The sequence below is a fragment of the Manacus vitellinus genome, unplaced genomic scaffold, assembly GCF_001715985.3.
Source record: "Manacus vitellinus isolate BGI_N305 unplaced genomic scaffold, ASM171598v3 scaffold_85_pilon, whole genome shotgun sequence".
In the NCBI taxonomy this organism is placed as follows: Eukaryota; Metazoa; Chordata; class Aves; order Passeriformes; family Pipridae; genus Manacus; species Manacus vitellinus.
In genome coordinates, this window is record NW_021940845.1 from 1,436,073 (window position 1) to 1,460,055 (window position 23,983).

The 23,983-nt window shown below is 52.2% G+C and overlaps 1 protein-coding gene across 2 annotated transcripts in view; it reads right to left on the reverse strand.

Moving 5' to 3' along the window:
- Positions 1 to 23,983, reverse strand: part of ACSS2 (acyl-CoA synthetase short chain family member 2) — a 30,468-nt gene that overhangs the window by 2,011 nt on the left and 4,474 nt on the right. The window contains exons 2-17 of one of the 2 annotated variants that reach the window (XM_008921110.3): positions 11,930 to 12,021; positions 11,338 to 11,441; positions 10,994 to 11,066; positions 10,172 to 10,247; positions 9,169 to 9,283; positions 7,600 to 7,638; positions 5,759 to 5,896; positions 5,356 to 5,526; positions 4,460 to 4,593; positions 4,103 to 4,235; positions 3,591 to 3,647; positions 3,219 to 3,299; positions 2,600 to 2,708; positions 2,398 to 2,466; positions 1,110 to 1,286; positions 295 to 369 (exon numbers count right to left, since the gene is read on the reverse strand). In XM_008921110.3, the coding sequence (XP_008919358.1) occupies positions 295 to 369; positions 1,110 to 1,286; positions 2,398 to 2,466; positions 2,600 to 2,708; positions 3,219 to 3,299; positions 3,591 to 3,647; positions 4,103 to 4,235; positions 4,460 to 4,593; positions 5,356 to 5,526; positions 5,759 to 5,896; positions 7,600 to 7,638; positions 9,169 to 9,283; positions 10,172 to 10,247; positions 10,994 to 11,066; positions 11,338 to 11,441; positions 11,930 to 12,021 (1,643 nt within the window). The remainder of the gene's footprint in view (positions 1 to 294; positions 370 to 1,109; positions 1,287 to 2,397; positions 2,467 to 2,599; positions 2,709 to 3,218; positions 3,300 to 3,590; positions 3,648 to 4,102; positions 4,236 to 4,459; positions 4,594 to 5,355; positions 5,527 to 5,758; positions 5,897 to 7,599; positions 7,639 to 9,168; positions 9,284 to 10,171; positions 10,248 to 10,993; positions 11,067 to 11,337; positions 11,442 to 11,929; positions 12,022 to 23,983) is intronic. The other variant, XM_018085681.2, reaches the window with a different exon arrangement.

The window sequence follows — 23,983 nt, forward strand, 5'->3', positions numbered from 1 at the left end:
TCCCCACCCTCACAGGGAAGAGCTTCTTCCTTATATCCATCTTATCTACAACTGCCTTCCACCAGTGTAAAACCATCACCCCTTCTCCTGTCACTATCTGCCCATACAACAAGTCCCTTTCCTCAGGAGTCAGGATCTCTCCAGCATCCTTAGCAGGAGTGGGGAGTACCAAGACCTGCACTGAGGTTCCTTCCCCCCCTAATTTGAGTGGCCCTGGACAAGCAGTGTAGGGCTGATGTCCTTACACTGGCAGGAACTGTCCAGTCCCCCCCAGCACCACCACTGGCCCCTTACCTGAGCGGGTTTTGGGCAGGCTGGGGGCATACTGGATGTAATCAGGTGTTGCTATCGGTCCAATTTTTTCTCTGACTGCAAAAAAAAAAGGATATTTTCATTGTAGGGATGAGGAGATACCACACATCCTCTCCAGTCAGGATGGCCAGGTTAAGACACAGCGAGCCCAGCTCTGGGGGCACCTGGCAGGGCAGTGCTCAGGGCTGCTGCACTGGAGCCTCTGCACTGTGGGACAGGGCTGCAAGACCTGCAATGCCAGCAGGGCCATAAGCACATCTTCCCACTTTCATTCCCTCCATCTTCCAGAGACCTCTACAATGGTTACACCAACCACTGTGAGTATTTTAACAGAGCAACAACTAATTTGCTGTTGGGTTCCCACAGAGAAGAAGCTGCCACGGGTCCATTTTGTGTATTAAATGCTGCAGTTTGCTGTGGCAATGCAAGAGCTCCCTTGAGACCGGAGCACAAACACCCAGAGCACCACCCCAAAGCAACCCAAGGATCCCCACAGCAAGTCCCAGTGTGCCAGAGGGAGCCCTGCACCAGAGAGCGCTGCTGCAAACAAAAGCCTGCTGAGCACCCCAGTCCCTCACAGGGCTGCCACCTCCCACGAGGCACAGAGGGCACCACATGAGCAGCCAAAGGCTGGGAGAACTAATTTTAGTCTTGGCCAGCCGTGCTCTCTAATCAAGGGGGCACCTTGTCACAGTTGTCCCCGCTGCATTCCCCAGACCACACACACCCTCCTGCAGCACCCAAGCCCTTATACCTCCACCCCCTGCCCAGCCTCCCAAATATTTGGCTGTTGTTACCTTGTTTTTTCAGCTCATCCATCAGGTTCTGGGTGAACTCATGGCCTTCCCTCAGGGTCACAAAGCAGTAGAGGCACTCTCCCTTCAGGGGGTGGGGGTGACTGACCACCGCAGCCTCTGCCACAGCCCGGTGCTCCAGCAGGGCCGACTCCACCTCTGCCGTGCTCAGCAAGTGGCCTGGAAGCAAGGGGAGGCAGTGCTTTACTGACCTGCAGGAAGAGGTCTGCAGGTGGAAAAGGCCCTGAACTACAGGTTTGAGAGCATCAGTTTGACTTCCTTGAGAACAGACAGCAGTTGGAGGGAGAAACTCGTTCCAGCAGTGCTCAGAAAGCTGCCGGGTATCACTCGCCTGCAGAGCAAGGACACGTCCCCTGGCTGCTCCCCCTCCCACCTTTAGGCTTCTTCCTTTAACAGATCATGGACAGGTCACAGCCATGGGATTAAACAAAGCACAAGATGAGGAGGAGCTGGATTGGGCAAGAGGAGACCTGCCACATGGTCAGGTGGGAGGTGCAGAGACTGGATCTGCAGAGTCCAGGCTCCAGCTCATCGCTGTGGGGAGGTGGGATGACACTCCACATTCTGGGATAGGGCCACAACTCACTCCTGTACAGCTCTGCTCCTGTTCTGTGCTCTGACACCCCACCCTGGCACTGCTGTCACAGGAAGGTGGTCAGCTCCCAGAGTGATCAGCTGGTGCAGGATCGAGCACTGCTGATCAGATGAAAGGATCAGGTTTGACCCAGGGACAAGTACAGCACCTTCTCAGAGCTGGCAGGACACACCTGTAGGCTACAGCCTCCAGGAAAGGAAGGAGGGAGCCATTAAATACAGTGTATGGAAAATGATGGGCTGAGAAGCAGCTGAATCTCAAAGACTCAGTCAAGGGAGGTGGGAGAATCTCCACCTCTGTAGACACAGCTCCAAGACACTGATCCAGCTTTGAGGTTAGCCCTCCATGGAGCAGCAGGCTGCATTAGGGACCACATGGTCCTGCCCAACCCCTGTGGCTCTAAATCCTTCAGCACAGAGGTACTGTGGCTGGTTACAGAAGGTGCCTTCCCTCCAGTGCATTGTCTCCAGGGGAAATGGTGCAGAAACTCACCATGTCACAGCCTTGCCTGTCCCTGAAATCACCTGCTGGGCAGAGTCACGGATGCAGAAGCATCCCCCATAAACCAGGCAGCTTTTGTAACCAGTGTCACAAACAGATGCACAAGTGTCCCCCCCACACAGCAAGGTGTCAGAAAGCACACTGCTCCCCACTGAAGACAAAACTCCTGCTTACCAGAAACATTCAACATGTCATCAATTCGCCCCGTGATCCAGTAATAACCATCTTTATCTCTCCTGCAACCTAAGAATAGGCAGAAACGACAGCGTGAGGCAGCAGTGCCAGCCCTTGGAGCAACTGATAAGGGACTCTGAGGGCAGGACATGGCAAGGTCTCAATTGCTGGCCCCTGTGGCCACACATGTGGACCATCTCACCGTCTCCTGTCACGTAGTACCCGGGGAACTTCTTGAAGTAGATGGTTTCGAAGTGCTGGTGCTTCCTGTACAGCGAGCGCATGATCCCCGGCCAGGGCTGCTTGAACACCTGGAGGGGAAAACACACACCTGGGGCCCTGAGAGCCAAACCAACCCCCCAGGTCTGCACCACGGTGAGAGAGATGCCAGGGAGCAGCACTCTGACACCTGCTGTCCAGGGCTGATCCACTGGGAAAGTCTTGCCAGGCTTGGCAAGGGGGAAGGAGCTTGGCTGAGGTGTTCCCGTCCTCCTGCCTTGCCCACAAGTGCATTTAGTGATCAGCTGAACAGTTTGTAAAAGCTCCCAACCACTTATGGCATTGGGAGGAGTTCTCACCACCCACTGGAGCCCCTTGTGTGGACACAGAATTAGTGGATAATCATTAAGGTTGGAAAAGACCTTTAGGATCATCAAGTTCAACTGTCAACCCACCACCTCCATGTTCTCCACTAAACCAAGTGGCCCTCAAGTGCCACATCCACATGTTTTTTGGACACTTCCAGGGATGGTGACTCTACCCCTTCCCTGGGCAAAAAGGGAAGTACAAAGGGAGGGTGGGGAAGATGAGCCCTTCCTTACCAGGTAGCCTTCTGCCTCTCCTTCCAGCTCTTCCCCCGACTCACTCAAGATGGCAGGAACCACACCAAAGAAGGGGAATGACTGCAATGGAGGAACAAGGAGACATGGAGGTGAGCCCACACATCAGACCCCTGTGAACCAGAGGGAGTGGGAGGCAGGGCAAGGGCAGCTTTGGAGAGACTGTGGTACACAGAGCCTGTGAGTGTAAGGGGCCAGGCCTGGGATTTTGGGTTGTGGTTACCTCCCCACGTGTACCACAGTCCCACCACCCTCCTGGCAGGCTGCAACCACCCAGCCATGGTACAGACAGGGCCTTGTTGAGGCTCCTGGGGAGCCCTCCCTGCCCCTGGGGAGGAGAACACAAGTACTCACAGCAGAGCCTGGCTTCATGGGGGTGGCAGCAGGAAGGGGTGTCAGCATGTGGCCTCCCTGCAAAGAGAGGCAAAACCAAGTGAGTGTGGGCCCTGCCAGCCTGTCCCACAGCTGTCAGCATCAGCTTGGTCACATCACATCCCAGTCAGGCACAGGCTGGTTGGCAGGGGTGGGGATGGGGCCTTGGAAGGGATATGGCAGGGGACACAGAGCCTTTTTCTGGGCACGAAGCTTTGGAGCTGCTACAGGAGAAAAAGAGGGGGAGGAGAGCAGGGTCCAGAGCAGACCTTGGGAGAGACCCTTTGGAGGGGAAGGTCTCCCCTTGGAGCCTGTTTGAGGTTCAGGAAAGGAAGAGAAGTGGACCCACCACTTGCAGGTCACACCACAGTCTCCCAGGCAAGCCAAACTGTTCCCCACAGCCCCAAAAACCCACTCTGGCAAACCTACAAAGAGACCCTGTGGGGAGCACGAGGGAGGGAGAGGTGGCAGGGACCCCCCCAGTGAGGACTCACCGTCTCTGTCTGCCAGAAGGTGTCCATGATGGGACACCTCTCCTCTCCCACCACGCGGTAGTACCACAGCCAGGCCTCGGGGTTGATGGGCTCACCCACAGTCCCCAGCACCTTCAGGGACTTCCTGCTGTGCCTGCAGAGAGGAGGGGCTGGCAGGGGCTCAGCAGGCCACGGAGAGCAGCAGCTGTGAGCCCACTGCACAGCAAAGCCTGCAGGAACCCCTGGCCTACCCAAAATGTATTTGGGCCTTCTCAGCTCTTTTCCACGGGGGACAAAAGGAGACTGGTTATTTTGGCATCTCCCAGTCAGCTCTGCTGTGGCACAGCCAGAGCCAGGCCCTGTGCCACTGGGACTCACTTTTTGACTGGTTCCTCCCCATACTTCATCAGCAGCCGGATGGCCGTGGGTGCTGTGTAGAACTTGGTCACCTTGTACTTGTCAACGATGCTCCACATTCGCCCGACGTCCGGGTAGGTGGGGACACCTTCAAACTGAGAGGACACAGGGCAGTGACACAGCTGTTCCTCACTGCTCCCCACCTGCAGCACCCCAACCAAGCAGGAGGAGCCAAACTGCAGCTGGACCCTGGCATGAACGCCCATAGGAATGGCAGGAGCAGCACACACTGAAACCAGCCAAGGTCGGGGACCCCCCTTACTGCTTCCTTGGGACGGATTTGGCATCACACTCCCTCCTCAGAATGTCCTGGTAGAGGTCCCCTGACACCCCCTGGCAACACTTGGGTGGCCACCACCATGACACAGTCCCACCAGCACAAATGCCCACATGGGAAAGGGTGAGAGGTCCAAACACAGTGACAGAGCCACAACCCAAAGTACCAAGAACCCCAAAAAGGCCTTCCACCAAAAAACCAGTGGTTTTGCTGCTTGCATTTCCCTAGGGATTGTTAGGCACAGGCTCCCTGATCTAAGGGAGAGGCAGACACAGGAGTTAAAAAACAGGTTGTCAAATCAGCATCAGCAGGGAAAGCATCACTCCCTGATCCAGCTTTTGCATTAACCCCCAGCAGCCCTGGCTCCACTGGCACACAAGGCTTGTACTTTTAAGGGAAAGAAGCAGGGGAGCATTTGAAAAATTAACCACCCAAAAACAACACACAAACTCACTCCCTGAGCAGTGACCAGCCTCCCTCACAGAGTCCAGGGCACTGCACACCATCACAGAGCAATGCAGGGATGCAGCTCCAGCACCACCACCTGCACTCTGCTGGAGTGGCAGCACCCAGCACTTACTAACACACTGGTTGCCCCGTTTGCCAGGGGTCCATAGGTGAGGTAGGAGTGGCCCGTGATCCATCCGATGTCGGCCGTGCACCAGTACACATCCTCGGGTTGGTAATCAAACACGTACTTAAAGGAGGTGGCAACAAAAATCATGTATCCACCCACAGTGTGCAGCACACCCTGTGAGGAGAAGGCACATAAGAGTCAGGGAGAGCTCCCACCTGAGCCCAAGCCCTCCCAGGCCAAGCTGAGCTCCAAGAGCAGCTGAGCAGGAATGACCAGCACAGCCTCTTCCCCAAGACATCTGTGGCTCCTCTTCCTACTGGGGCCTCCCACTGTGACCCTCACCATTTCCCCAGGCGAGGTGTTACTGTGGTCCAGCCTGTGCCACGGCAGGGAGCTGGGAACACACCTTGGGTTTCCCGGTGGAGCCGCTCGTGTAGAGGATGAAGAGCTCGTCCTCGGCATCGCACCACTCGGGCTCACACTCGGTGCTGGCACTGCCCATCAGCTCGTGCCACCACATGTCCACAGCTGGGTCCCAGGGGGTCTGAGGAAAGCAGGAGATTAGAAACATGCTTGCCCAAAAGCAAGAGAGGAGGACAAGGAGTGCAGCCCCAACCTTGCCCTGCTCGTGGGCCATCGAGAGGGATGTTCACAGCACAGCCTGATGCAAACCATGCATCAGGGCCACAGTCCCACTCCAGAAGCTCCTTTTCTCAGCCCACAGCCATGAGGAAAACCTTTAAACACGGTCTGGCTGCAAGACCTGAAGCAGAGTGTCCAAACCACAGGTCACGCCGATGGATCCCTCTGGGCAGCAGCAGCACCAGGAGAGGCCCTGCAGCAGCAGCTGCTCTGGGTTCTCCCCAAACCAGGCTCCTCCTGCCCTCTGGGGCTGCCCCGGCCCCACAGCGAAGCAGCAAGCACAGCCACACAGCCACCTGTCCCACTCCCCCTGCAGGGACCCCCATGGCAGCTCGGCCTGAGACAAATGGGGACACGGTGGGCTCACACTGCCTGGCCCTGCAGACCCAAAAAAGCCTGTTCTCTGCATTTTAAGGTAATTACCTTGATAAGAAGTGACTGCTCCAGTGCAGAGCCCCCCAGCACTGGCTGCCTGAAGGTGACAGAGCCACCAGTGCTTGTGGTTGATGGGCAGAGGTCACTCCAAGGGTTGTGCTGCCTGCCCACCTCTGCAGGGTGACACAGTTCAGGGCAAGACTTAACTCCCCCTGGCCTTCTCACCTTTCCTCAGAGCAGCCTGGTGGGCAACTGAGCAGGCAACACTCCCCAGCCTGAGCTCAGGCATCCACTTCCCACATCTCTGCAAGGGCAGGTACCTGCACGTACCCTCCTTGCAGAGTTGGAGCTCCCACAGCTCCCTCAGCTGGGTGCAGAGGCACAAAGAGCAGCCACGGGGTCTCTCTGCAGCCCTAAAGATGTTCATGTGCCATTTGGGCACTGGGTCCCCACAGCCCAGCACGCAGCTCCTGCACACAGGTGCAGGGACAGCAGCTGCTCGACAGCTTGGCACAACTGAGCCCACCTGGAAAGCTTTCACGGATCCCCAGGGCTCCTGCCTCTACCTGGGGAAGCGTTTCCACAAGTCTGTCCCACCAGCAAGGCACCAGGTAAACGAGCCCAAGGCAGGCTCACACCAGCCCATCCAACAGTTGCCTCTTCCACTTCTCCTTCAAGGAGAAGAACACTCAGCTTCCTCTGCCCCATGAGGAGGTCAGACCCACGGCACAGCCCCAAGGCCAGGCCTGCCTCTGCCTGCCTGCTCTGGGGTCCTGAGGCCACAGCTCCTTGGATGAGGCAGGCAGAGCCCACAGGCTGGCTCTGGAGCTCCAAGTTTGCTGCCTGTGGCCAGGAAGCTGCAGGTGATCCCTGCCAGGCTCACCCCAAAGTGCATTCCAAGAGCTGCTTTGGAAAGGCAGAGCGTCCTCCACCCTCACCCCGACAGTGCATCCCAGTGGCTCTGCATTCCCCCCTCGGCTCGCTGACCTGCCCCTGGGGGGTTCTGGATGTGGATTTGTTCCTGGCAGCAGTTGGTGGCACTGCATTCACCCCCACACCGTGGGCAGCTCCAGCAAGCAGCGGGTGGGATCTGTCACTAACATGCACCTGCTATCCCAGGTTAGGAAGGCACGTGTGGCCCTGCAGCCAGAGCAGTTAGGGAGGTGGGGAGCTGGAGGGGAAGCAGAGGGGAGGTGCCAAAAAGAGGAAGGCAGTGCTGTGTGTAAATACCTTGGGATGGAGTCTCTGTGAACTCTCAGTCTTTTTTTCCTGTTAAAAATCCATAAAGAGGGAGTGAAAGGCGGGAAGTGGAGGATCCACACTGGGCTTTGCAGGCAGGGAGCTGGGAGCCCACAGGCCTGCGTGCTGGGAAACCATCCTGGCAGGCTGGAAAACGCTCAGATCCAGGGCCAGGCCAGGAGATGCCCTCTGGAGCAAAAGCCTGCCCACTTCCACCACTTCCCCTGGGTACCTGCTGCCTCCAGGGCAGGTCCCCGAGACCACCCCCTGCACAGCTGGGATCAGAGGCACAGAGCCAGCATCCAGCATCCTTACACATGCCAAGGACATGGTAAAGATGCATCCACAAGGGAAATAATATTTAAGAAAGTGCCTGAACAAATAGAGCAGCAAGAGCCAAAGGGTAAGAGAACCTCCTTCAGTCTCTCCTGGGACATTCTGCACAAGAACCTCAACTCATCTACAGGAACCAGCACAGGGACAGGCTTCCCTGCCACCACCCAACCAGGGAAACCTCACACAGGAAGGCTGGTCTGGTCCAGATTTTCCATTCCTTCACATCCACCCTGCCCTCACAGGACAAGGGGCAGAGGAGGCCAAGGCACTGGCAAACACCAAGCAACACTCCAATAAAATTAACACAGCTGAACAAGGAAAACTAACTCAAAGACAGAGAATCTGCTGGACTTCCTTCTTCCAGGGATGTGCACAGACCATCCCTTCTGAAAGCAGAGCCCAAAGCTCAAATATCCCCCCAAATACAACCCATTTCTGAGCCAGCAGCCTGGGGATAACTCAGTGCAAATAATCACCAAACACAGATGGATAGAAGAGACCACTGCAAGACACAGAGCTGTGAGGGAGCCAAAAACAACCTGCCTTGGAAGCAGGTAAAGGCAGCAGGTGGGTGCTGGGCAGCCTCAGGAGCTCAGTAGGCAGCCACAGCTCCACACCACCACCTCCTCCTTCCACCCTCACCTCCCCACACTCCTCTGGCCCACATGCTTCCATCTGGTTTCAGTGTCAAGGGCAAGCCCCAGCCCCAGAGCTGACACAGTCACTGTGCCCTGCACACACTGCACTGTCCTCAGAGCCTGTTGTCATGGCAGGGGGCTCTGCTGAACCCACACCAGGAGCACAGACCTCCTGGTTTTTCCTCTCCTGCTTCCACTGTCACAGCTCCAGTGCAGGACAGCACCTGGTCTTTGCACAAAAGGGGAGACAGATACAGGGCTGGGAAGGAAAAGTCCTTTACTGGGCAGAGGAAAACAGGCATCTTGTCCTTGTCCTTTGGAGGATGTACCCCTGTGCCCAGGGGTCCTGCAGGCTGGCAGCTTGTGATGGTGTTAAAGGAAGCAGCAGGGAGAAGACCTTGGTAAGGGGCAAAGAAATCATTTTTCAGACCACTCACAACGCAATGACAGCAAGGAGGGGAGGAAACAGGGACAGGAGTCAGAACAGGAGCATCCAGGGAATCACTGCAGTGGTTTTGCACCAATTTATTTGCTGGGTCAGGCCCACAGCAATCCAACTTCCCCTCTCATCCCCCCAGAAACGTACCTGTACATCCTGACACAGCCTCTTGAGAGGGGGAGACTTGCTGCAGGTCCCATCCACTGCCACCTCTTCTCTCCCCAGGTGCTTCACCACGATGCACTTTTTCAAAGGGAATCCCCTGGAAAAGGCAGGAGTTGTGAGATTAGGCTGTTCAGGGGCTGAGCCGGCCCTTCCTGGGATTCACAGGCAGCACTGGAGCAGAGCAGGGGCCTGGAGCTGCTTTTGCTGAGCTACAGCATGTGCTGCCATGCAAACTCCATGGAATTCCAAGGACACCAGCCACAGAAACAGAGCTCAGACAACAGGAATGGTCTGTGCACAGCTCAGTGGGGGTTCCTCGGGTGTGATTCCTGTGAAGAAAGCGGGGATCCCACAAGTCCTTCTCCCAGGCCACTGCTGGGGAAATTCCTTATAAATCCCAATTTGCTTGCCTGTGACCATGAAGATGACCTCCCACAGCACCCAGGAGGCATCAGGAGGCTGCTCCCATCCCTAGGCATGACCAGCTGTCTAATTCAGAGGGAGGAAAGGCTTTCAAAGCCTGATTATACATCAAGGAAAAGAGTGGGTGTTTGTCCCCTTATGAGGGCCAACACAGCCTACAAAATACTAACAGAATGATCTTATTTCCCTTCAGCCCTGTCAGGGCATCAACACAGCCTCCACTAATTAATTCCCAGCTTCAAGATCACTTCTGTCCTCCCAAGAACCTTTTACAGACATATAAACTTACAGTTTTCAAGTTTCAGAGTTTTAAAGGCTTTTAAAGAGTTTGAATTTCTAACATGCAGACTGTCTGCCCTGAATTTTCATGTCTGATCTAACACACAAACCCACATTCAGTCTCAGATGCTATGTCTGTGAGCTCACCAAAGTCATTTCACCGTGATTATTTCCCTAACATCTGATGACAGTCTTTGTCTGAACCTGAAAACTTCCCCTTCCATTTGTAACCAGGAGCAGATTCCAGCAGCAATGCCTTTCTTACAAGGGGATCCAAACTTACTTGTCTTTGCATTTCCGGATGGCTTCATCTGCAATCTGCTTCAGGTTGACCAGTTTGTCCCCTCGATAAAAAGCATCTGCAAAGTGGTGAGGAAAACATCAGAGGGGCTTCCCAGCCAAGGGAACAGCTGGAGCAACGAACAGCTTCAGGAGGGCAGAGCAGAGCTCCTGCACTGGAGGGAAGGAAAGCTGACAGGCAGCTGCTGGGAAAGCTTTCCCAACGTACCCTCTTAGCCCAGAGAAACAGATGCCAAAAGAAACAGTGAAATTCCTTCCCTGGGAGAGGTCCCAGTTTGACCAGACAAATCTCTTGGGAATATTCTGTGGGAAATAATCCAACACAGCCAGAACACAGATTGCAGTTTCATGGGTCCTTTCCATGCCATGGAAATTAATAAAACCACTACTTTTTGCACTGTTGCAAAAAACAGCTGGGGAAATGCTGTGGCCTTATTGCAACCACTGCCACGTTCTTGATCCCTTGCTTTACAAGGCTGGGAGCTGGAGCAGAAACGTCCTTAAAATCGGGGAGGGTGGGAATTTTTTATATCAGGATTGCCTCATGATACATCTTGCAAACATCTGGCTGCTTTTGAGGAGGAGCACGGAGGAGGAGTGTTTAGAAACAAGTTATTAGCAGCTGGTGACATCAGGCTTTACAGGACCAACTGGGAGGGCTGTTTAGAGTGGGAAGCAGTAATTCACCCTGAGAGGCTCAGCTGAGGCACTGCCCCGCCTTTCCCATTCCCAAGTGCAACTGGCTTTTAAATAAAGCCCTTTCAGAGAGGGAACAGCAATGGAGGTGCACAGATGCCTGTTTTACCTGCTGTGATGAGGAGAGAACAACCACAGTCGAGGATCCGCTCGCAAAGAGAGTCCGCGGAGAAACCTGCGAACTGCCGGGGATCACACAGCAAGGTCAGCAAGGGCACACAAAAAACCCACCCCAAAAACCCAACAGCTGCTGTGCAGTTCAGCCAAGGCAAACAATCCCACCAGGTGCTGATGGAGAAAGCTAAAGGAGCTCATTCCACAGTTAATGCAAGGAAACGGCAGCATTTTAATTTAGGTTCCGTTCATCTCATGGATCAAACTCATCTTTCCAGCTCCTCTCCCAAAAACAAGAGCTGCTCCCCCCAGAGCTCAGCACCAAGAGCTTGTTCCTACCACAACAGAGTGCAGAGCTCCAATCCTGGCACAGGCAAGCATGGCTATGACCAGCTCCAGGATCATTGGCATGTAGATGGAAATCCGGTCTCCTTTTTTCACACCTACAGAGGGAAAATGAACATGGCATTTGTCAAAATGAACACATCACATGTCAAAAGAACAGGATGTAGAGAGAAATTCATGATTTTAATTCCACATTTATATGCACACAATGAAAGTCCAGCTGGAGTTAGGGCTGCAGCAGCCTCAGGTTTTGCCTTTCAAGCCCTATGTCTCTTGAGAGATGACAGCAATGAACGCTCCATGTTTCTCATCTGCCTCCTTGAAGGAAGCAGGAAAGTAACCAGTGCCCACTGCTTGTTGGAAAAGCCCAGAGCAGGTAGTTTTGAGCATGGATTTCTTCCTTGTACAGCCAACGTGACCAGCATTGATCCATTTTCACCAACAGAGCCAGAGCTGCATTGCATTGCAGAGCAAACTGATGAGAATTACTCAACAGACTGGCAATTAATCAAAAAGTGAACCCAACCTCCAAACTCCTGGTCAAATGCCTTCCCAGTACCCACTGCTCCTGTTGCTTCACCCATACCTTGGCTGCGAAGGACGTTGGCGAACTGACAGACTTTGTGCAGCAGCTCATGGTAGGTGATCTTCGTAGAATCCCCAGGTTCATTCCCTTCCCTGGAAAAACAGGGAATATTTGTTATTGCACAGGCATTACAAGGTGAGAGTGACACTGAGAACTGCTTTGGACAACACGTTTGTCCTCACCTGCCCTTCCAAGCACAGAGTAGCCAAGCCCCAGAAATCCACTTTTGGACTAAAGTTCTCCAATGGCAGGAAAATTTCGTCCAAAGTCCCCATCCCTGTGTAGATCACTACTGGAAGCAACTGAATGTGTGAAGTGGAAATATGTGGCACTTTCAGAGAGGCAAGAGGGGTCCAAGAGAAGCAAAGCTAAGAGTTCAAGGGCACTGTGGGATTTATGGCATGGCCCCCTCACTCCTCTATGGATATGTCTGCATGAAACATGGACCAATGCTTCAGAAATAACACCCAGCCCCCAAAATACCTGACATCTGAGGGACTGGGATGGGATGCCAAGGGCTGTCTTATTTTCCAAGGTCATATATAAATACACCCACGTCTGTTTGTTCAGTGCCTGCTCTGCCTCATTCTCCCTGTGGTCTCCCATGAACCAGCTCCAGGCTCCTGCAGCCCAGGTGATGGTTCAGTGGGACAAGGCCATTAAAAACAGTGGTGGGAAGAAGAGCCAAGGGCTGCAGCTGGAGATGGGACTGGAATGTTATATCCCCAGGGAAGCAGTTTGGTACCAAAATGAAAACCAGCTAATATTAATGGGACACAAGGCTTCAGCCATGCAAACGAGGTGGCACTCCCAGTGCATCAGGAGATGACTAAGGAATCTGATATGACCTCACACTCGGAGAAGCAGTGGTTTCCCACAGCCAGGAAGCAGTCAGGCACTTTCCTGGATCTCCCCAAGGCAGCCAGAACAGAAACACTAACGGTCACTAATGACCTAATGGAAGAACAGGGCTATCACATCACCCTCAGCTGAAAGTCTCCCTGGAAAAGTGTCCCCTTGAGGATATGCAGCCAAATGAAAAGCAACACTGGTGCTGGGGAGAAGCCAGGAAGCACCTCTGTGCCGTGTGCTCCCTCAGGACTGGAGCCAGGCTCCATCTGACTCCCAAACAGAAACCTCACATGTCAGAGCATACCAAAAACACACACTGAATTCTAGTGAAAACCACTTCCCCCAGCAACACAGAGGGCAGGAAGGTTACTGGGGTGAAGAAATGCATAAAGTAACACCCTTATTTCTCTGTAATTCTGTGCCCTTCTGTGCCAGCACAGTAGTGACCACGTGCTCCAATGGCAGACACGGTTCTAGTGGAAACAAGACAAGAGCTGGGAGAGCCCTGCTGACACAAGCTCTGCTCCTCCTGCCCCACGTAGAACAGGGGCTTCAGAACTGGTGGTTACACTTGGATCATCCCATTCAAAAGCTACTCATGGATCTGATGCTTACACACTTATCCCTCCTGATACCAAGTTACATTCCTGGCTTCCTGCAGCAACTGGGCCCATGGATACCTGCACTGACACTGGACAGGGAATCTTCCCACCACTGGCTCCTGGAAGGGCGATTCCCTGCTTGATCCTTCATGCAAATTTGACCCCTCCTAAGTGCAAAGAGGAGAGACATAAGAGCACAAAGAAAAAGCAAAGCTGGCAACAGGAACCAGTGCCCAGGGCAGGCTCAGTCCTGGCATCCAGCAGTTCCCTCTCCTTTCCCCATCACAGCCATGAGCATCACTTTGAGCTAAATGAGATGTGAAACCATTAGACAAAGTCCCTCACAGCAGAACTCTCAGCTAGGAAAGAGAAACCAGGAAATCAAGAGTGTTTCCCTTTTGATTTTATTACTTGAAGTCAAAGATCCAAGAGCTGATTTCAGTGCTGGGCTGAGCAGCTGTAACTGATCTGGCTCAGAGGAAGAGCATCTGCTTCTGCTGTGTGTGGCTGCACACTGGGTGCCTTCTCTCACCATCCAGGTTTGGTTTTCTACACTGCAGGTCCAGCAACATCAAGGCTGGTGCTGTGCAAACCTGCTTGGGTGCAGCAGCTCTGCCCTAAGCCACGAGCCTTGCTATGGAATGGCTCTTAAAGACAATACAATGCTTCCAAATACACACTGGAGTGTCTCAGCCCACTAATCTCTCACCTGAAGATCTCTGCACTGGGGTCTGCTGGGCATTGTGGGCCCAACAGAACAGGGCAGGGAGGAGGGATGTCCCTTTGCTTGTGCTCAGCTGCAGCAGAGGATCTAATTACAGCCTTTACTGAGAGAGAAACACGTCAGGAGGAAAGACCAGCACAGGCTGTCCCATCTGGAAGGCTTCCCATGAAAGGCAGGTAGGCAGCCCACAGCCCTGGGTGCTATTTGGAGGCAGCCAGGTCACCCAAACTGTGGGTTCTCAGGTGAGCAGCCCTGCAGATCCCTCTGGGCAGAGCTGTGCTGCCCCTCACACACAGCACCCCCAAGGGACACGGACCTCGTGTGAGGTACCGCTCACACCGGCACGGGAGAAGCACATCTCAAATACATCATCAGGCTTGGGGAGGGAAATTCAGGCCATGGAACAAACCCAGGCCTGTCCTCAAAGCCTGCACACAGGAGAAGTGCAGAGCAAAGTCAGACATAAGTTAAAACTTCTGCAAGGATTTTCAGGGGGCTTTCAGAAGTCCTTCCCGCTCATTCGCGTGACTGCAAAAGAGCTCCACAAACACCAGCGGGGGGAACCTCAGGCTTCGGATTTTAAGATGATCTTGTGCTTAATGGGAAAGAAGTCATGTCCTTGTTTCTACAGGACAAAACACCTCCTTTCACTGCATCCACAGTCAAGGCCCGGAGCAGTCTTTCAAGAGCAGGCAATTGCTTTAAGTCTCTCCATGTCTGAAAATAGTCTGGAGTGCCCACAGCTACACTCACTGGGCTACAGCAGCACTCAGACTGTGCTGTCCCCTCTGCTCTGGCACAAAAGCCCAGAGAATGATGGATTTTAGGCAGGGGATTTAAAGCAATGTCCACTCACACGCTATCAAGTACAAGAGCCTGTAGATTCCTGGCACTGACGTTCTGCCAGCAGCATCTTCCCTGCAGCACCCACTGGACAGGAGCAAGAGCTGTCAGTCCCCAGCCTCTTAAAAGGATTCACTTCTCCAAATTCAATTGAAAAAGAAATCAAAATATAATAAAAACCCTCATTCTTCTGAAAGCATTACTGCAGAGCTCACCTCCACACCCATAGCGTGCAGTTCTGACCCCACAGAATCCAACATCCTCCAAATATATCCTTTTTTTAGGAACTGCTGGTGAAAATAGTTGGCAGCAGCACTGCTGTGATCGCCCGTGTGCGATCTCTGCTCCGACAGCAAGGCTTCTTCTGAAAGGAAAACCCAATTCTCAGCTTCCCAAACTTCCCAGATATGCCATCAGATGAAATTCACAGTGAAACACAGTTTGAGTTTCCTCCAACCCAGTCCTACATTTAGCAACTGTAATTCAAAATTTTACAGTATCATCTGGGTCACAGCAGGAAAGCATCTGAGTTTTTTAGCACTTGAGAAGCCTGTGTTTTACATGCTCTGTGTTGTGTGCATGCTCAGCTGGAGAAGGGCAATTTTTGGCCAGATGGAATACATATATGGAAGAAATTCTACCCTGTGAGGGTGGTGAGGGGCTAGAATAGAATTCCCAGAGAAGCTGTGGCTGCCCCATCTCTGGAAGTATCCAAGGCCAGGTTGGACAGGGCTTGGAGCAACCTGGGCTAGTGGAAGGTGTCCCTGCCCAGGCAGGGGGTGGAACTGGATGATCTCCAACCCAAACTATTCTAGGATTCTGCGGTCTCCACTGAACCACCCACCAACTAAGGAAATGCAAGTCCTTTAAACTAAACACACAAATGCACAACTGGGGACCTTCCAAGGCAGGCCTTCTCCTAGAAATCCTGATTTGTTGGAAAAGGTGGGTTTCATGCAAAGAGGACAGTTTTCCAGCTGCTTGCAGCCATTCACTGCCAGGGCCAGGCAGCCCAAGGGCATCAGGGCCCACCACCACCAAGGTGTGCAGGACAGCAGGGCCCAGCTCTGCACAGAATAGATCCCTGTCAACACAGGAAAGGCTCTGCAGAGCTCTTACCACATGACTCCCTTCTGCCAGCAGTTAAAATAAGGGGCTCCCCACTTCAGAACAGGCACCATGACACACACAAGCCCCACTGCACAGGCCTCCAGTGGCCTTGCCACTGTCTGAGCAAAGAATGACCCCATGGAGAAATCACCCCAGGCAGGGGAGCAGGAAAACACCAGGTCAGAACCTGAACACTTGTCACCTCCATGGGGGCTCAGACTGCCTGCTCAGCTGGGAGTTGGACCCTGGAGATGCAGAGCCCCAGAGCTGTTTCACCTGGTGCCCAGATAGTAAATCACACAGGTTAGCAAATGATTTAGTGCTGTACACACCCTGTGGAGCAGGGAAGTGGTCTGTAGGAGCAGGCAAGTGTTTCTCAGAGCCCCATCAGCTCAAGCACTGACCCCATGGAGCAGTCAGAGGTGAGGAGCAGCAGTGCAGGAGAGGGAAGCTGTGCCCAGATGTCCTCCTGGATGTCTGCACCAAAGCAGGTCGAGAAGTTACCACGCTCTGCCAAGGATCTGAGCTGACTACAAGACTTTCCAAGCACTGGTCTGCTTCAACCACTCATCACATAACCCAGAAAGCGGAGCCCATCTCAGCTGTAGGATGACAAGCAGCAGTGAGGGGCAGGGACTTCTTAACCTGCTACAGCTCAGGGGCCAAGGGGACACACACTGCCCAGAGCAGCCAAATGGACCAAGCAAAGCTGGCCCAAAAATGAAACCAGCAACGCTGTTTGGTTTTTCCTTTTCACTGGATTTCCAAAGAAAAATTATTTGCATAAACTGTTTGAATAACGGATGACTACTGCTCCCCTCTGCATTTGCATGGAGCAGCAGGAAGCACAGGTTGCATCAGTGGGAATTACGGTTTTCAAGGTAATTGCTGATGATAATTGTGGTTTACAAGGGTTATAACACTACAAGAGATGCTGGTGTAGAGGAGAAGGATTAAATGAAGGCAAGGAAGTGAAGTGTTAGAAGTTTTTAAGATCTGCCAGACCATCTGCAGATCCACACAGTCAGAAACAGAAAAATCATAGACCAAAGCAAACTAGGGACAAAGCCAAAGCCTTTCTGGCCCCTGGAAATGCTCCCACTGAGGACCAAAGGGGCTGCAGATCATTCAAGCTTCTCCTCTAAACTCCCGTGGCACATCATTCTCTCTTTACAAGGGCATGTAGTGATAGGCCAAGCAGGAGTGGCTTCAACTGAAAGACAGGAGGTTTAGATTGGATATTAGGAAGAAATTCTTCCCTGTGAGGGTGGGGAGGCCCTGGCACAGGCTGCCACTTCCTGGAAGTGTTCATGGCCTGGTTGAGTGGGACTTTGAGCAACCTGGTCTAGTGGAAGGTGTCCCTGCCCACGGCACGGGGTGAAACGAGATGGTTTTTCAGGTCCCTCCAAACCAAACCACTCCATGACTCTCTGATTAAACAAAAGCATTAACCCAAGGTGACCAAGCACTGCTGGGGTGGGGGGCACCTGGAAGGTAAAGTTTCAGAGAACAGCAAATCACCTCAAAGCCACCAGGTTTCATTCCCCAACCCGGCAGGGAGGCGATGGCAGCCCAGAGGGCAACTCTGCTTAATGCAGGAAAAAGGCTCCATGTTTTACCTACTGGAAAGTACCCTTAAGAAAACATGGATTCTCGGCTTGAGAAAGGTTTTGGAAGAGGCAAAGAAGCAACAGGAAATGATGCAACACCACAGGAAGAATTTGCACAGTGGGGAACCACAGAGAGACTCCAGTAGGGCAGAGATGGGGACAGTGAGAATGTCCGCCCTAGGACCTCTCTGTTGCCATCTAAACTAAAACAAGCTCAGAGCCCAAAATCCATCCTGAGCACGGGACCAAGTGCTGCATGAGAGGCACAGGATGGAGACAGCATGACCCACAACAGCCAGCTCCTGCTCCAGGAGCAGCCTGTCCCCAGAGCAGGTTACAAGGTAAAGGAAGGAATTTTCCTGCTGCGGTGACAGCTCCTCACGTGCAAGGGCACTGGGGGCAGCCAGATGGGCTCATGGCTCCCTGATTCATTCCACGTCCAGAATTAGAGCAGCCAAAATGCCAGGGAGAGCTGGGCCCAGCCAAGCTCCTGCCATGTGTGGAATGGGCTCACGCGTGTGCCCCGTGGGCAGCGGGAGCCCTGGGCCCTTCTGGCGCCTGCCCAGCGCCAGCTGCTCACACACCTCCTGTTTTCAGGACACCCCCCAAACCTGCAGCCTGAAAAGGGTCTGCCTGGAGACAGCCTGGTCCTTTGGGAACAACAGCAGCCAAAACTGATAAAAATAGGATTTCCCCCTCCACCCCAGCCTTGCTTATGCCCATTTGACACAGGAACGGCACTTGAGATTATGGTGAAATGTGGAGTTTGGGGAGACCAGCTGTGCAAGATAATCAGAAAAAGACAGCATTTCATCAGGAAAAAATGCTGGTATTTGCATGGATTGTTCAGTGTGGAAATAGTCCTGAATAGACTGCCCAAGCAGATGGGTCTGCAGCAGGTCTGCACCTCTGGCTCCAGGTTTGCAAAAAACCTTCGTGAGGACATTTCATAATAACAGGGCAGCCAGCCCAGCCCTGCCCATGCTTAATGTCACCCACCTCCCACCACAGTAATGCAGGGCAGGGATTTCCCAAAGCAGTTCTGGGAAGGCTGAGAGGTTTTTTGAGCAGCAGGTTTACCAGAAAGCTCAGGCTCTACCATCCCTGTTAGCCACGCTTGAATCCCATTGCAGCATGATAAGGATCATGAAAGAAGAAGTGGTGTAACAACAGAGTGCAGCTTGGGAGGGGCTGGTGAAAAGGTTTCCCCAGTGAGTTCAGAAATATTTGACAGCAATGACAGAACACTGTTGAGTAAACCTGGGAACAGAAATTCTAGGGAAAAGAAAAATCTGGCCAGTTTAACAGCATCTCCTCCTAAAACCACACAGTTAAATCTGCATTAAAACCACCCTATGATTTTCCCCTCCAGTGCCCCCCATACACATAGGTAGGGCCTAACAAGGCTCTTCTTCAAATCCATCTCTGAGCCAAACCATCACAACTTAAAGTTAACCATGTACCTGGGATGAATAGGTTCCTATTGCCACAAAGAAACCCAAACCAGGCTGGCAATCAGGAGCCCTGTGTTCTACAGAGCATGATGCACAAAGCCCAGCCCCAGCTCAACACAGGCATTACTGTGCCTGTATTTTACAAAACAGCTAAAACAGAGTTTATTTCTACAGGGACACTGGGCCATCCTCTGCTCTTTGATCAAGGAATTAGTCTTCTAATCACCTTCAAAAATAGCCATATGGAAACGCAGCCTACAAAGCAAACACCCAACACCCTGCATGGTTGCTAGTGTCCCACAGGAAAACCACATCCATCTTTCTGTCCTTCCTTCTCACTAAATACATTCTCAGCTACTGTCTGTATTTGCAGCCTTTCAGAACCTAAACAAATACCAGAAGCATCTAGAGAAATAATATTTATCTTGTGCAGCCCAACCACCGTTCACTTTGCCATACCCTGAGCAATCCTACAGCACAGAGTCCAGCTGGAGGTGGACACTGCTCCAAAATCACTCCTTTATTTACTGACCTGCCAGAATTCCCTCCAATTTTCCCCACTCATGCCAGGCTATGCCCTAAAATCTACTTCAAGCCCCTTTCTTTAGGCAGCAGGGTGCTCAGGCATCTCTGAAGGAACCATCCAGTCAAGGGGAGATGCATTAACTCTAATCATGTTCTTACTTTCTGACGTTATTTTTACAGCACAAGAGAACAGCCATGGAAGAAAAATGCCAGCTTTTTGCCTATTTTATTTAGAGGAAAGTTGTTTTTTTAAGCAACTTTAATTATTTTTTTTGGAAACAGAATGATTACACAGCGTTGCAACAGAGGTCACGTGCGAGACTCATGCAGTACATCGCCAAGTCTGGCTGCCCTCAGCCAGTGCTTGGAACCCTGCAAGCCAAACCCTTGGAATGCTGTGGAAAAATGTGAGAGTTTGACATGAGAGGAAACATTTTAGATGTTTACCAGTAGTTAAGTTTTTCAGAGGAGCAAGGACTATTTTTATCAGTCCAACAGGAGGACAGCTTATTTTCAGTAAAACACGGTTGATTCCTTGTTTAAACAATTTACAGTTGGGCCATGGAACAATTTACAGATCCTGGATGAAGCTTCTGTAAGTAAAATAATCAACAAGTTACCTGTAGCTGGGAAATGCCACCTTTTGGCAAATAACTGCATCTCTGGATGGAGCATCCTGCCAAATTTTGAAGACCTTCCAGAAACACGGAAAGCCAGGCAAGCTGATTTCAATGGAGGCTCAAACAATATCCATGAAGGTCATGAGAGGAAATTTAAACTTTTAATCAGATTTTATGGCGGGCATTTCACCTTCATGCCTCATAAACCTCTACAGGTGATGACCAGATGTCACCTGCTGGACTGTCATCTAAAGAACATCTCTTAGAAGATGGTCAGTGGCAATAGGAATGGAAAACATGCTTCACTATCACAGAATGAATGGTTTGGGTTGGAAGAGACCTTAGAAACCATCTGGTTCCATGGGCAGGGACACCTTCCACTAGACCAGGTTGCTCCAAGCTCTGTCCAACCTGGCCTTGAACACTTCCAGGGATGGGGCAGCCACAGCTTCTCTGGGCTATCAGGTAGCTGGATGTGAAAAAGCAACCAGGAAGGCCCTCCATTTCCTTGAGGGATTCCCCTAAAGAAGGGAGGTGACACCTAAGAAAGTGATGAGCTTTGAATTCATGGCCAACTGCCAGGGCTCACGATTTCCTATCCCACCACATTTCGACACTTACAACAAGTGATGTGCAGAAATGCAAGCAGAGAACTGAAACCTGCTCCAACAGGCCCGAGCTCCCTGGGCTGGGGGGAGGCAAGAGGTCTTGTGGTTTCACAATGGGTATTACAGCCCAAGAGCTTTGGGCACAGAGAGCCCACCAGGCACAGCCAAGGCAACTACCCCCAGGAAAGATGCCATGCTTGGAACAAGCACCACTCACACCTCTTTTGGCAAAGCCTGATCAATTCATCCCCTACTTGGAGCACCCACATGGGGCCTGAGCCTTGCCCACTGCAGCTCCATTCACACCAGGGTGCCAGGGAAGAACACACAAGCCATTCACACAGCTAAAATAATCAGGTTTTCTAGTCCAACAAGCAAACTGAAGGCTCTGATCTTCCATGTCCTGAATCTGTACAGGAGTTCACCATCCCCTTTGTCCAGGAACTCCATTTATCCACCCCAAGCTTCAACTCTGCTGCCAATATCTGCAATATGCCATCACTGCACAACTGTGGTGCCCCTCCCAAAGTAACCAAGTATTCTTAAAACATATCAAGTTCCCTGAAATACCTGCCAGCACAACAAGATAAAAGTTTCACAGACATGAGAAAACCCAGGTGCTCTTGTCTGTGCACACACCCTCCTCACTAATGACCCCAGCCAGTTATTGTGCTACACATACCCAGAGCTGTGCAGAAATGCAGCTTTGGACAGGGTATAAACCAACAATTTTGGGTAAAGGTATAAGCAGAAACTTATGAAAAATTACTAAATCCCTCGTGCCGAATCACCAGAGCAAGACCCTCTCTCAGAGCAATGAGCAGCACGAGGAAAAAGTACTAAATAAGAACAGAAAAGATGCCATGGGTGTCATTTAAGCCTCAGCACTGCACTTCAGCACTGGGGTGTTCACAGCAGCTCAGCCAAGAGCCTCTCAGACTAAACCAAAATGTCATGTTGGGGCAGAACCAGCACCTGCTGTTTTGTCTCCAGGACCAGCAGCAGGAGATGCTGTTTCTGGAGGGCACGTGAGACCCCATCAGCAGTTTGGTTTCAACGCTGTCCTTGGGGGACCCGCTGCTGGTCCTGAGAAGTGACCCCTAAAAGTGAGGAAGCAAAGGGCAACAGTAAACAAGCACCAAAAACCACTGTTCTTCCATCCACAGTTAAGTTACTTTCTTGAACAACCTTTTGTGGGAAACCTCCAGAAGGAAAACAGCCGTATCCATGCGCTCAGAGCCGCCTGCCCCGCGCTCCGGCACTGCCAGCAGCTCCACCACCTCTCCCAGCAGCCTGCACTGCCCCATGCACACACTGACCCTGTTCCACTAGGGATGCAAGTCAGATCTACTGTTTCCCAGGACCCCCTTCATTGCTCTCTCTGAGCAAAGAGGGGCTGGCAACCTCCCAGCCCCTGGCACGGCAGCCCTTTGCAAACAGCACCAGCACACCCCGGCCAGCAGCTCTGCAATTCCACATCCAAGTTCCTGCCCTCCTCTGCAGCACATGCCACCTAATCCTGGGCACTTACAGACATCCCACTTGTTTATCTGGTCAAATACTTCCTGGATACTCCCTTGTATTTATATAGATGGATGCTGTATCCCTGCCAGTAGCAGCTACCAAAGGTTTCTGAGCACAAAGGCTGGGAACAAACAGATCCAACAAAACCCAAAGGAAAGCTGCTCCCCTGAATCAAGGCAGATGAGCTGCTCTCCCAAGCTGGAGGGCTTAAACAACCCCTCTCCTTACTGCTCTGCCACGGAGCAACCACACAAGTGCTGCCTGAGTGCCTTCTTTCTTAACAGATTTGACTTATCAGAGGAGAAAGGTCCCATTCTGTCTACAGGAGCAGAATTACAGGTTATAGAGCTCAGTAAAAGCTACTTCCAAAGAAAATCTTGAGTAATGTAGAACACCCTCCCATGGAGACACAAGTCCAGGGGTGGTTCTGAATGGGCAAAACCATGTGAAACCACAGGCACCAAGTAATCAAGTGGTCACCAACCTTTCACACCTGCCCCTTGCCCTTGTTGCACTGCAGAGCAGAACAGCACAAGGCTGGGAGAACTCGCCACCTTCCTGCTCCTGCCCTGCATCCTGTGATGGAAAAGGCTCTGCAGAGCAGTAACAGGGCCTGGGATCCCCAAAACATCAAACTAATCACCCTTCCCAGCATCTCCCTGAAAACTAGCAAGTGTAGCTGACATGGATGAGTCAAGTTCTGCTTCCCAGTCAGCCCCTGGAATGGGAAAACCATTTCCAGTGACTCCGTGCATGCCAACCGCCTGAGTACCACAGTGCTCAACCCCCTGACTCAGAGCATCCAGGAAAGCACACCCCACACATGAGAAACCCACAGGACAGGACGTGCCTGAAGGGGGTACTTTGCTGCTCTCACATATTTAGTTCATCCCTCACCTGGGAACTACCTCAGAGATTTCTCTAGTAATGGAGAGGACAGAGCACATGAGTACAAGCCATTAACAAAAGCACTTGGGAATGAAGAACCTCAAGGAGAAAACCAGCAGAGGCCAGGTCTCGGTGCACACACACACACAGACCTTGGAAACAAGTTTCAGACCATGATCACTGTGTCTTCCAGCCTCTCAGGCCAAACCAAGAACCTCCAAAGCTTTAAGCAGACATCACCATGCTGCCCTGAGGCAGCACTGTCTTCATCTCTCATCTGCAACCAAACCCACAGGAGGACAATCAGAGCAGTTACATGGAACTGGTTAATTTTCAGCCCAGCATGGCCTTGCTCCAAACAGCCAAGAGCCCACAGTTGGAGGCTCCATCCACCTATGGAGAAATGCCAGGGAGCTACACCTGAGGATGAGCTCTGAGTCCCTCCTGCCCCAGTTTGCACTTATATATGAGTACCCAAACACAGCAGCTGCTTGCACTACTGCCACAGCACTAACCACACTGCTGGGTGACTGTCCCAGAAGTGGGAGAGGAAGAATTCCAAAGAAGTTGGGAAAGCACATGACTTGGACGTGTCTGAGCTGCTACACTACTCCCTTTACTCCACGTTTCAATCCTGTGTTTCTGTTGATGCTCCCACCACTCCCACTCCTGCACTACCCACACAGCTCAGTCA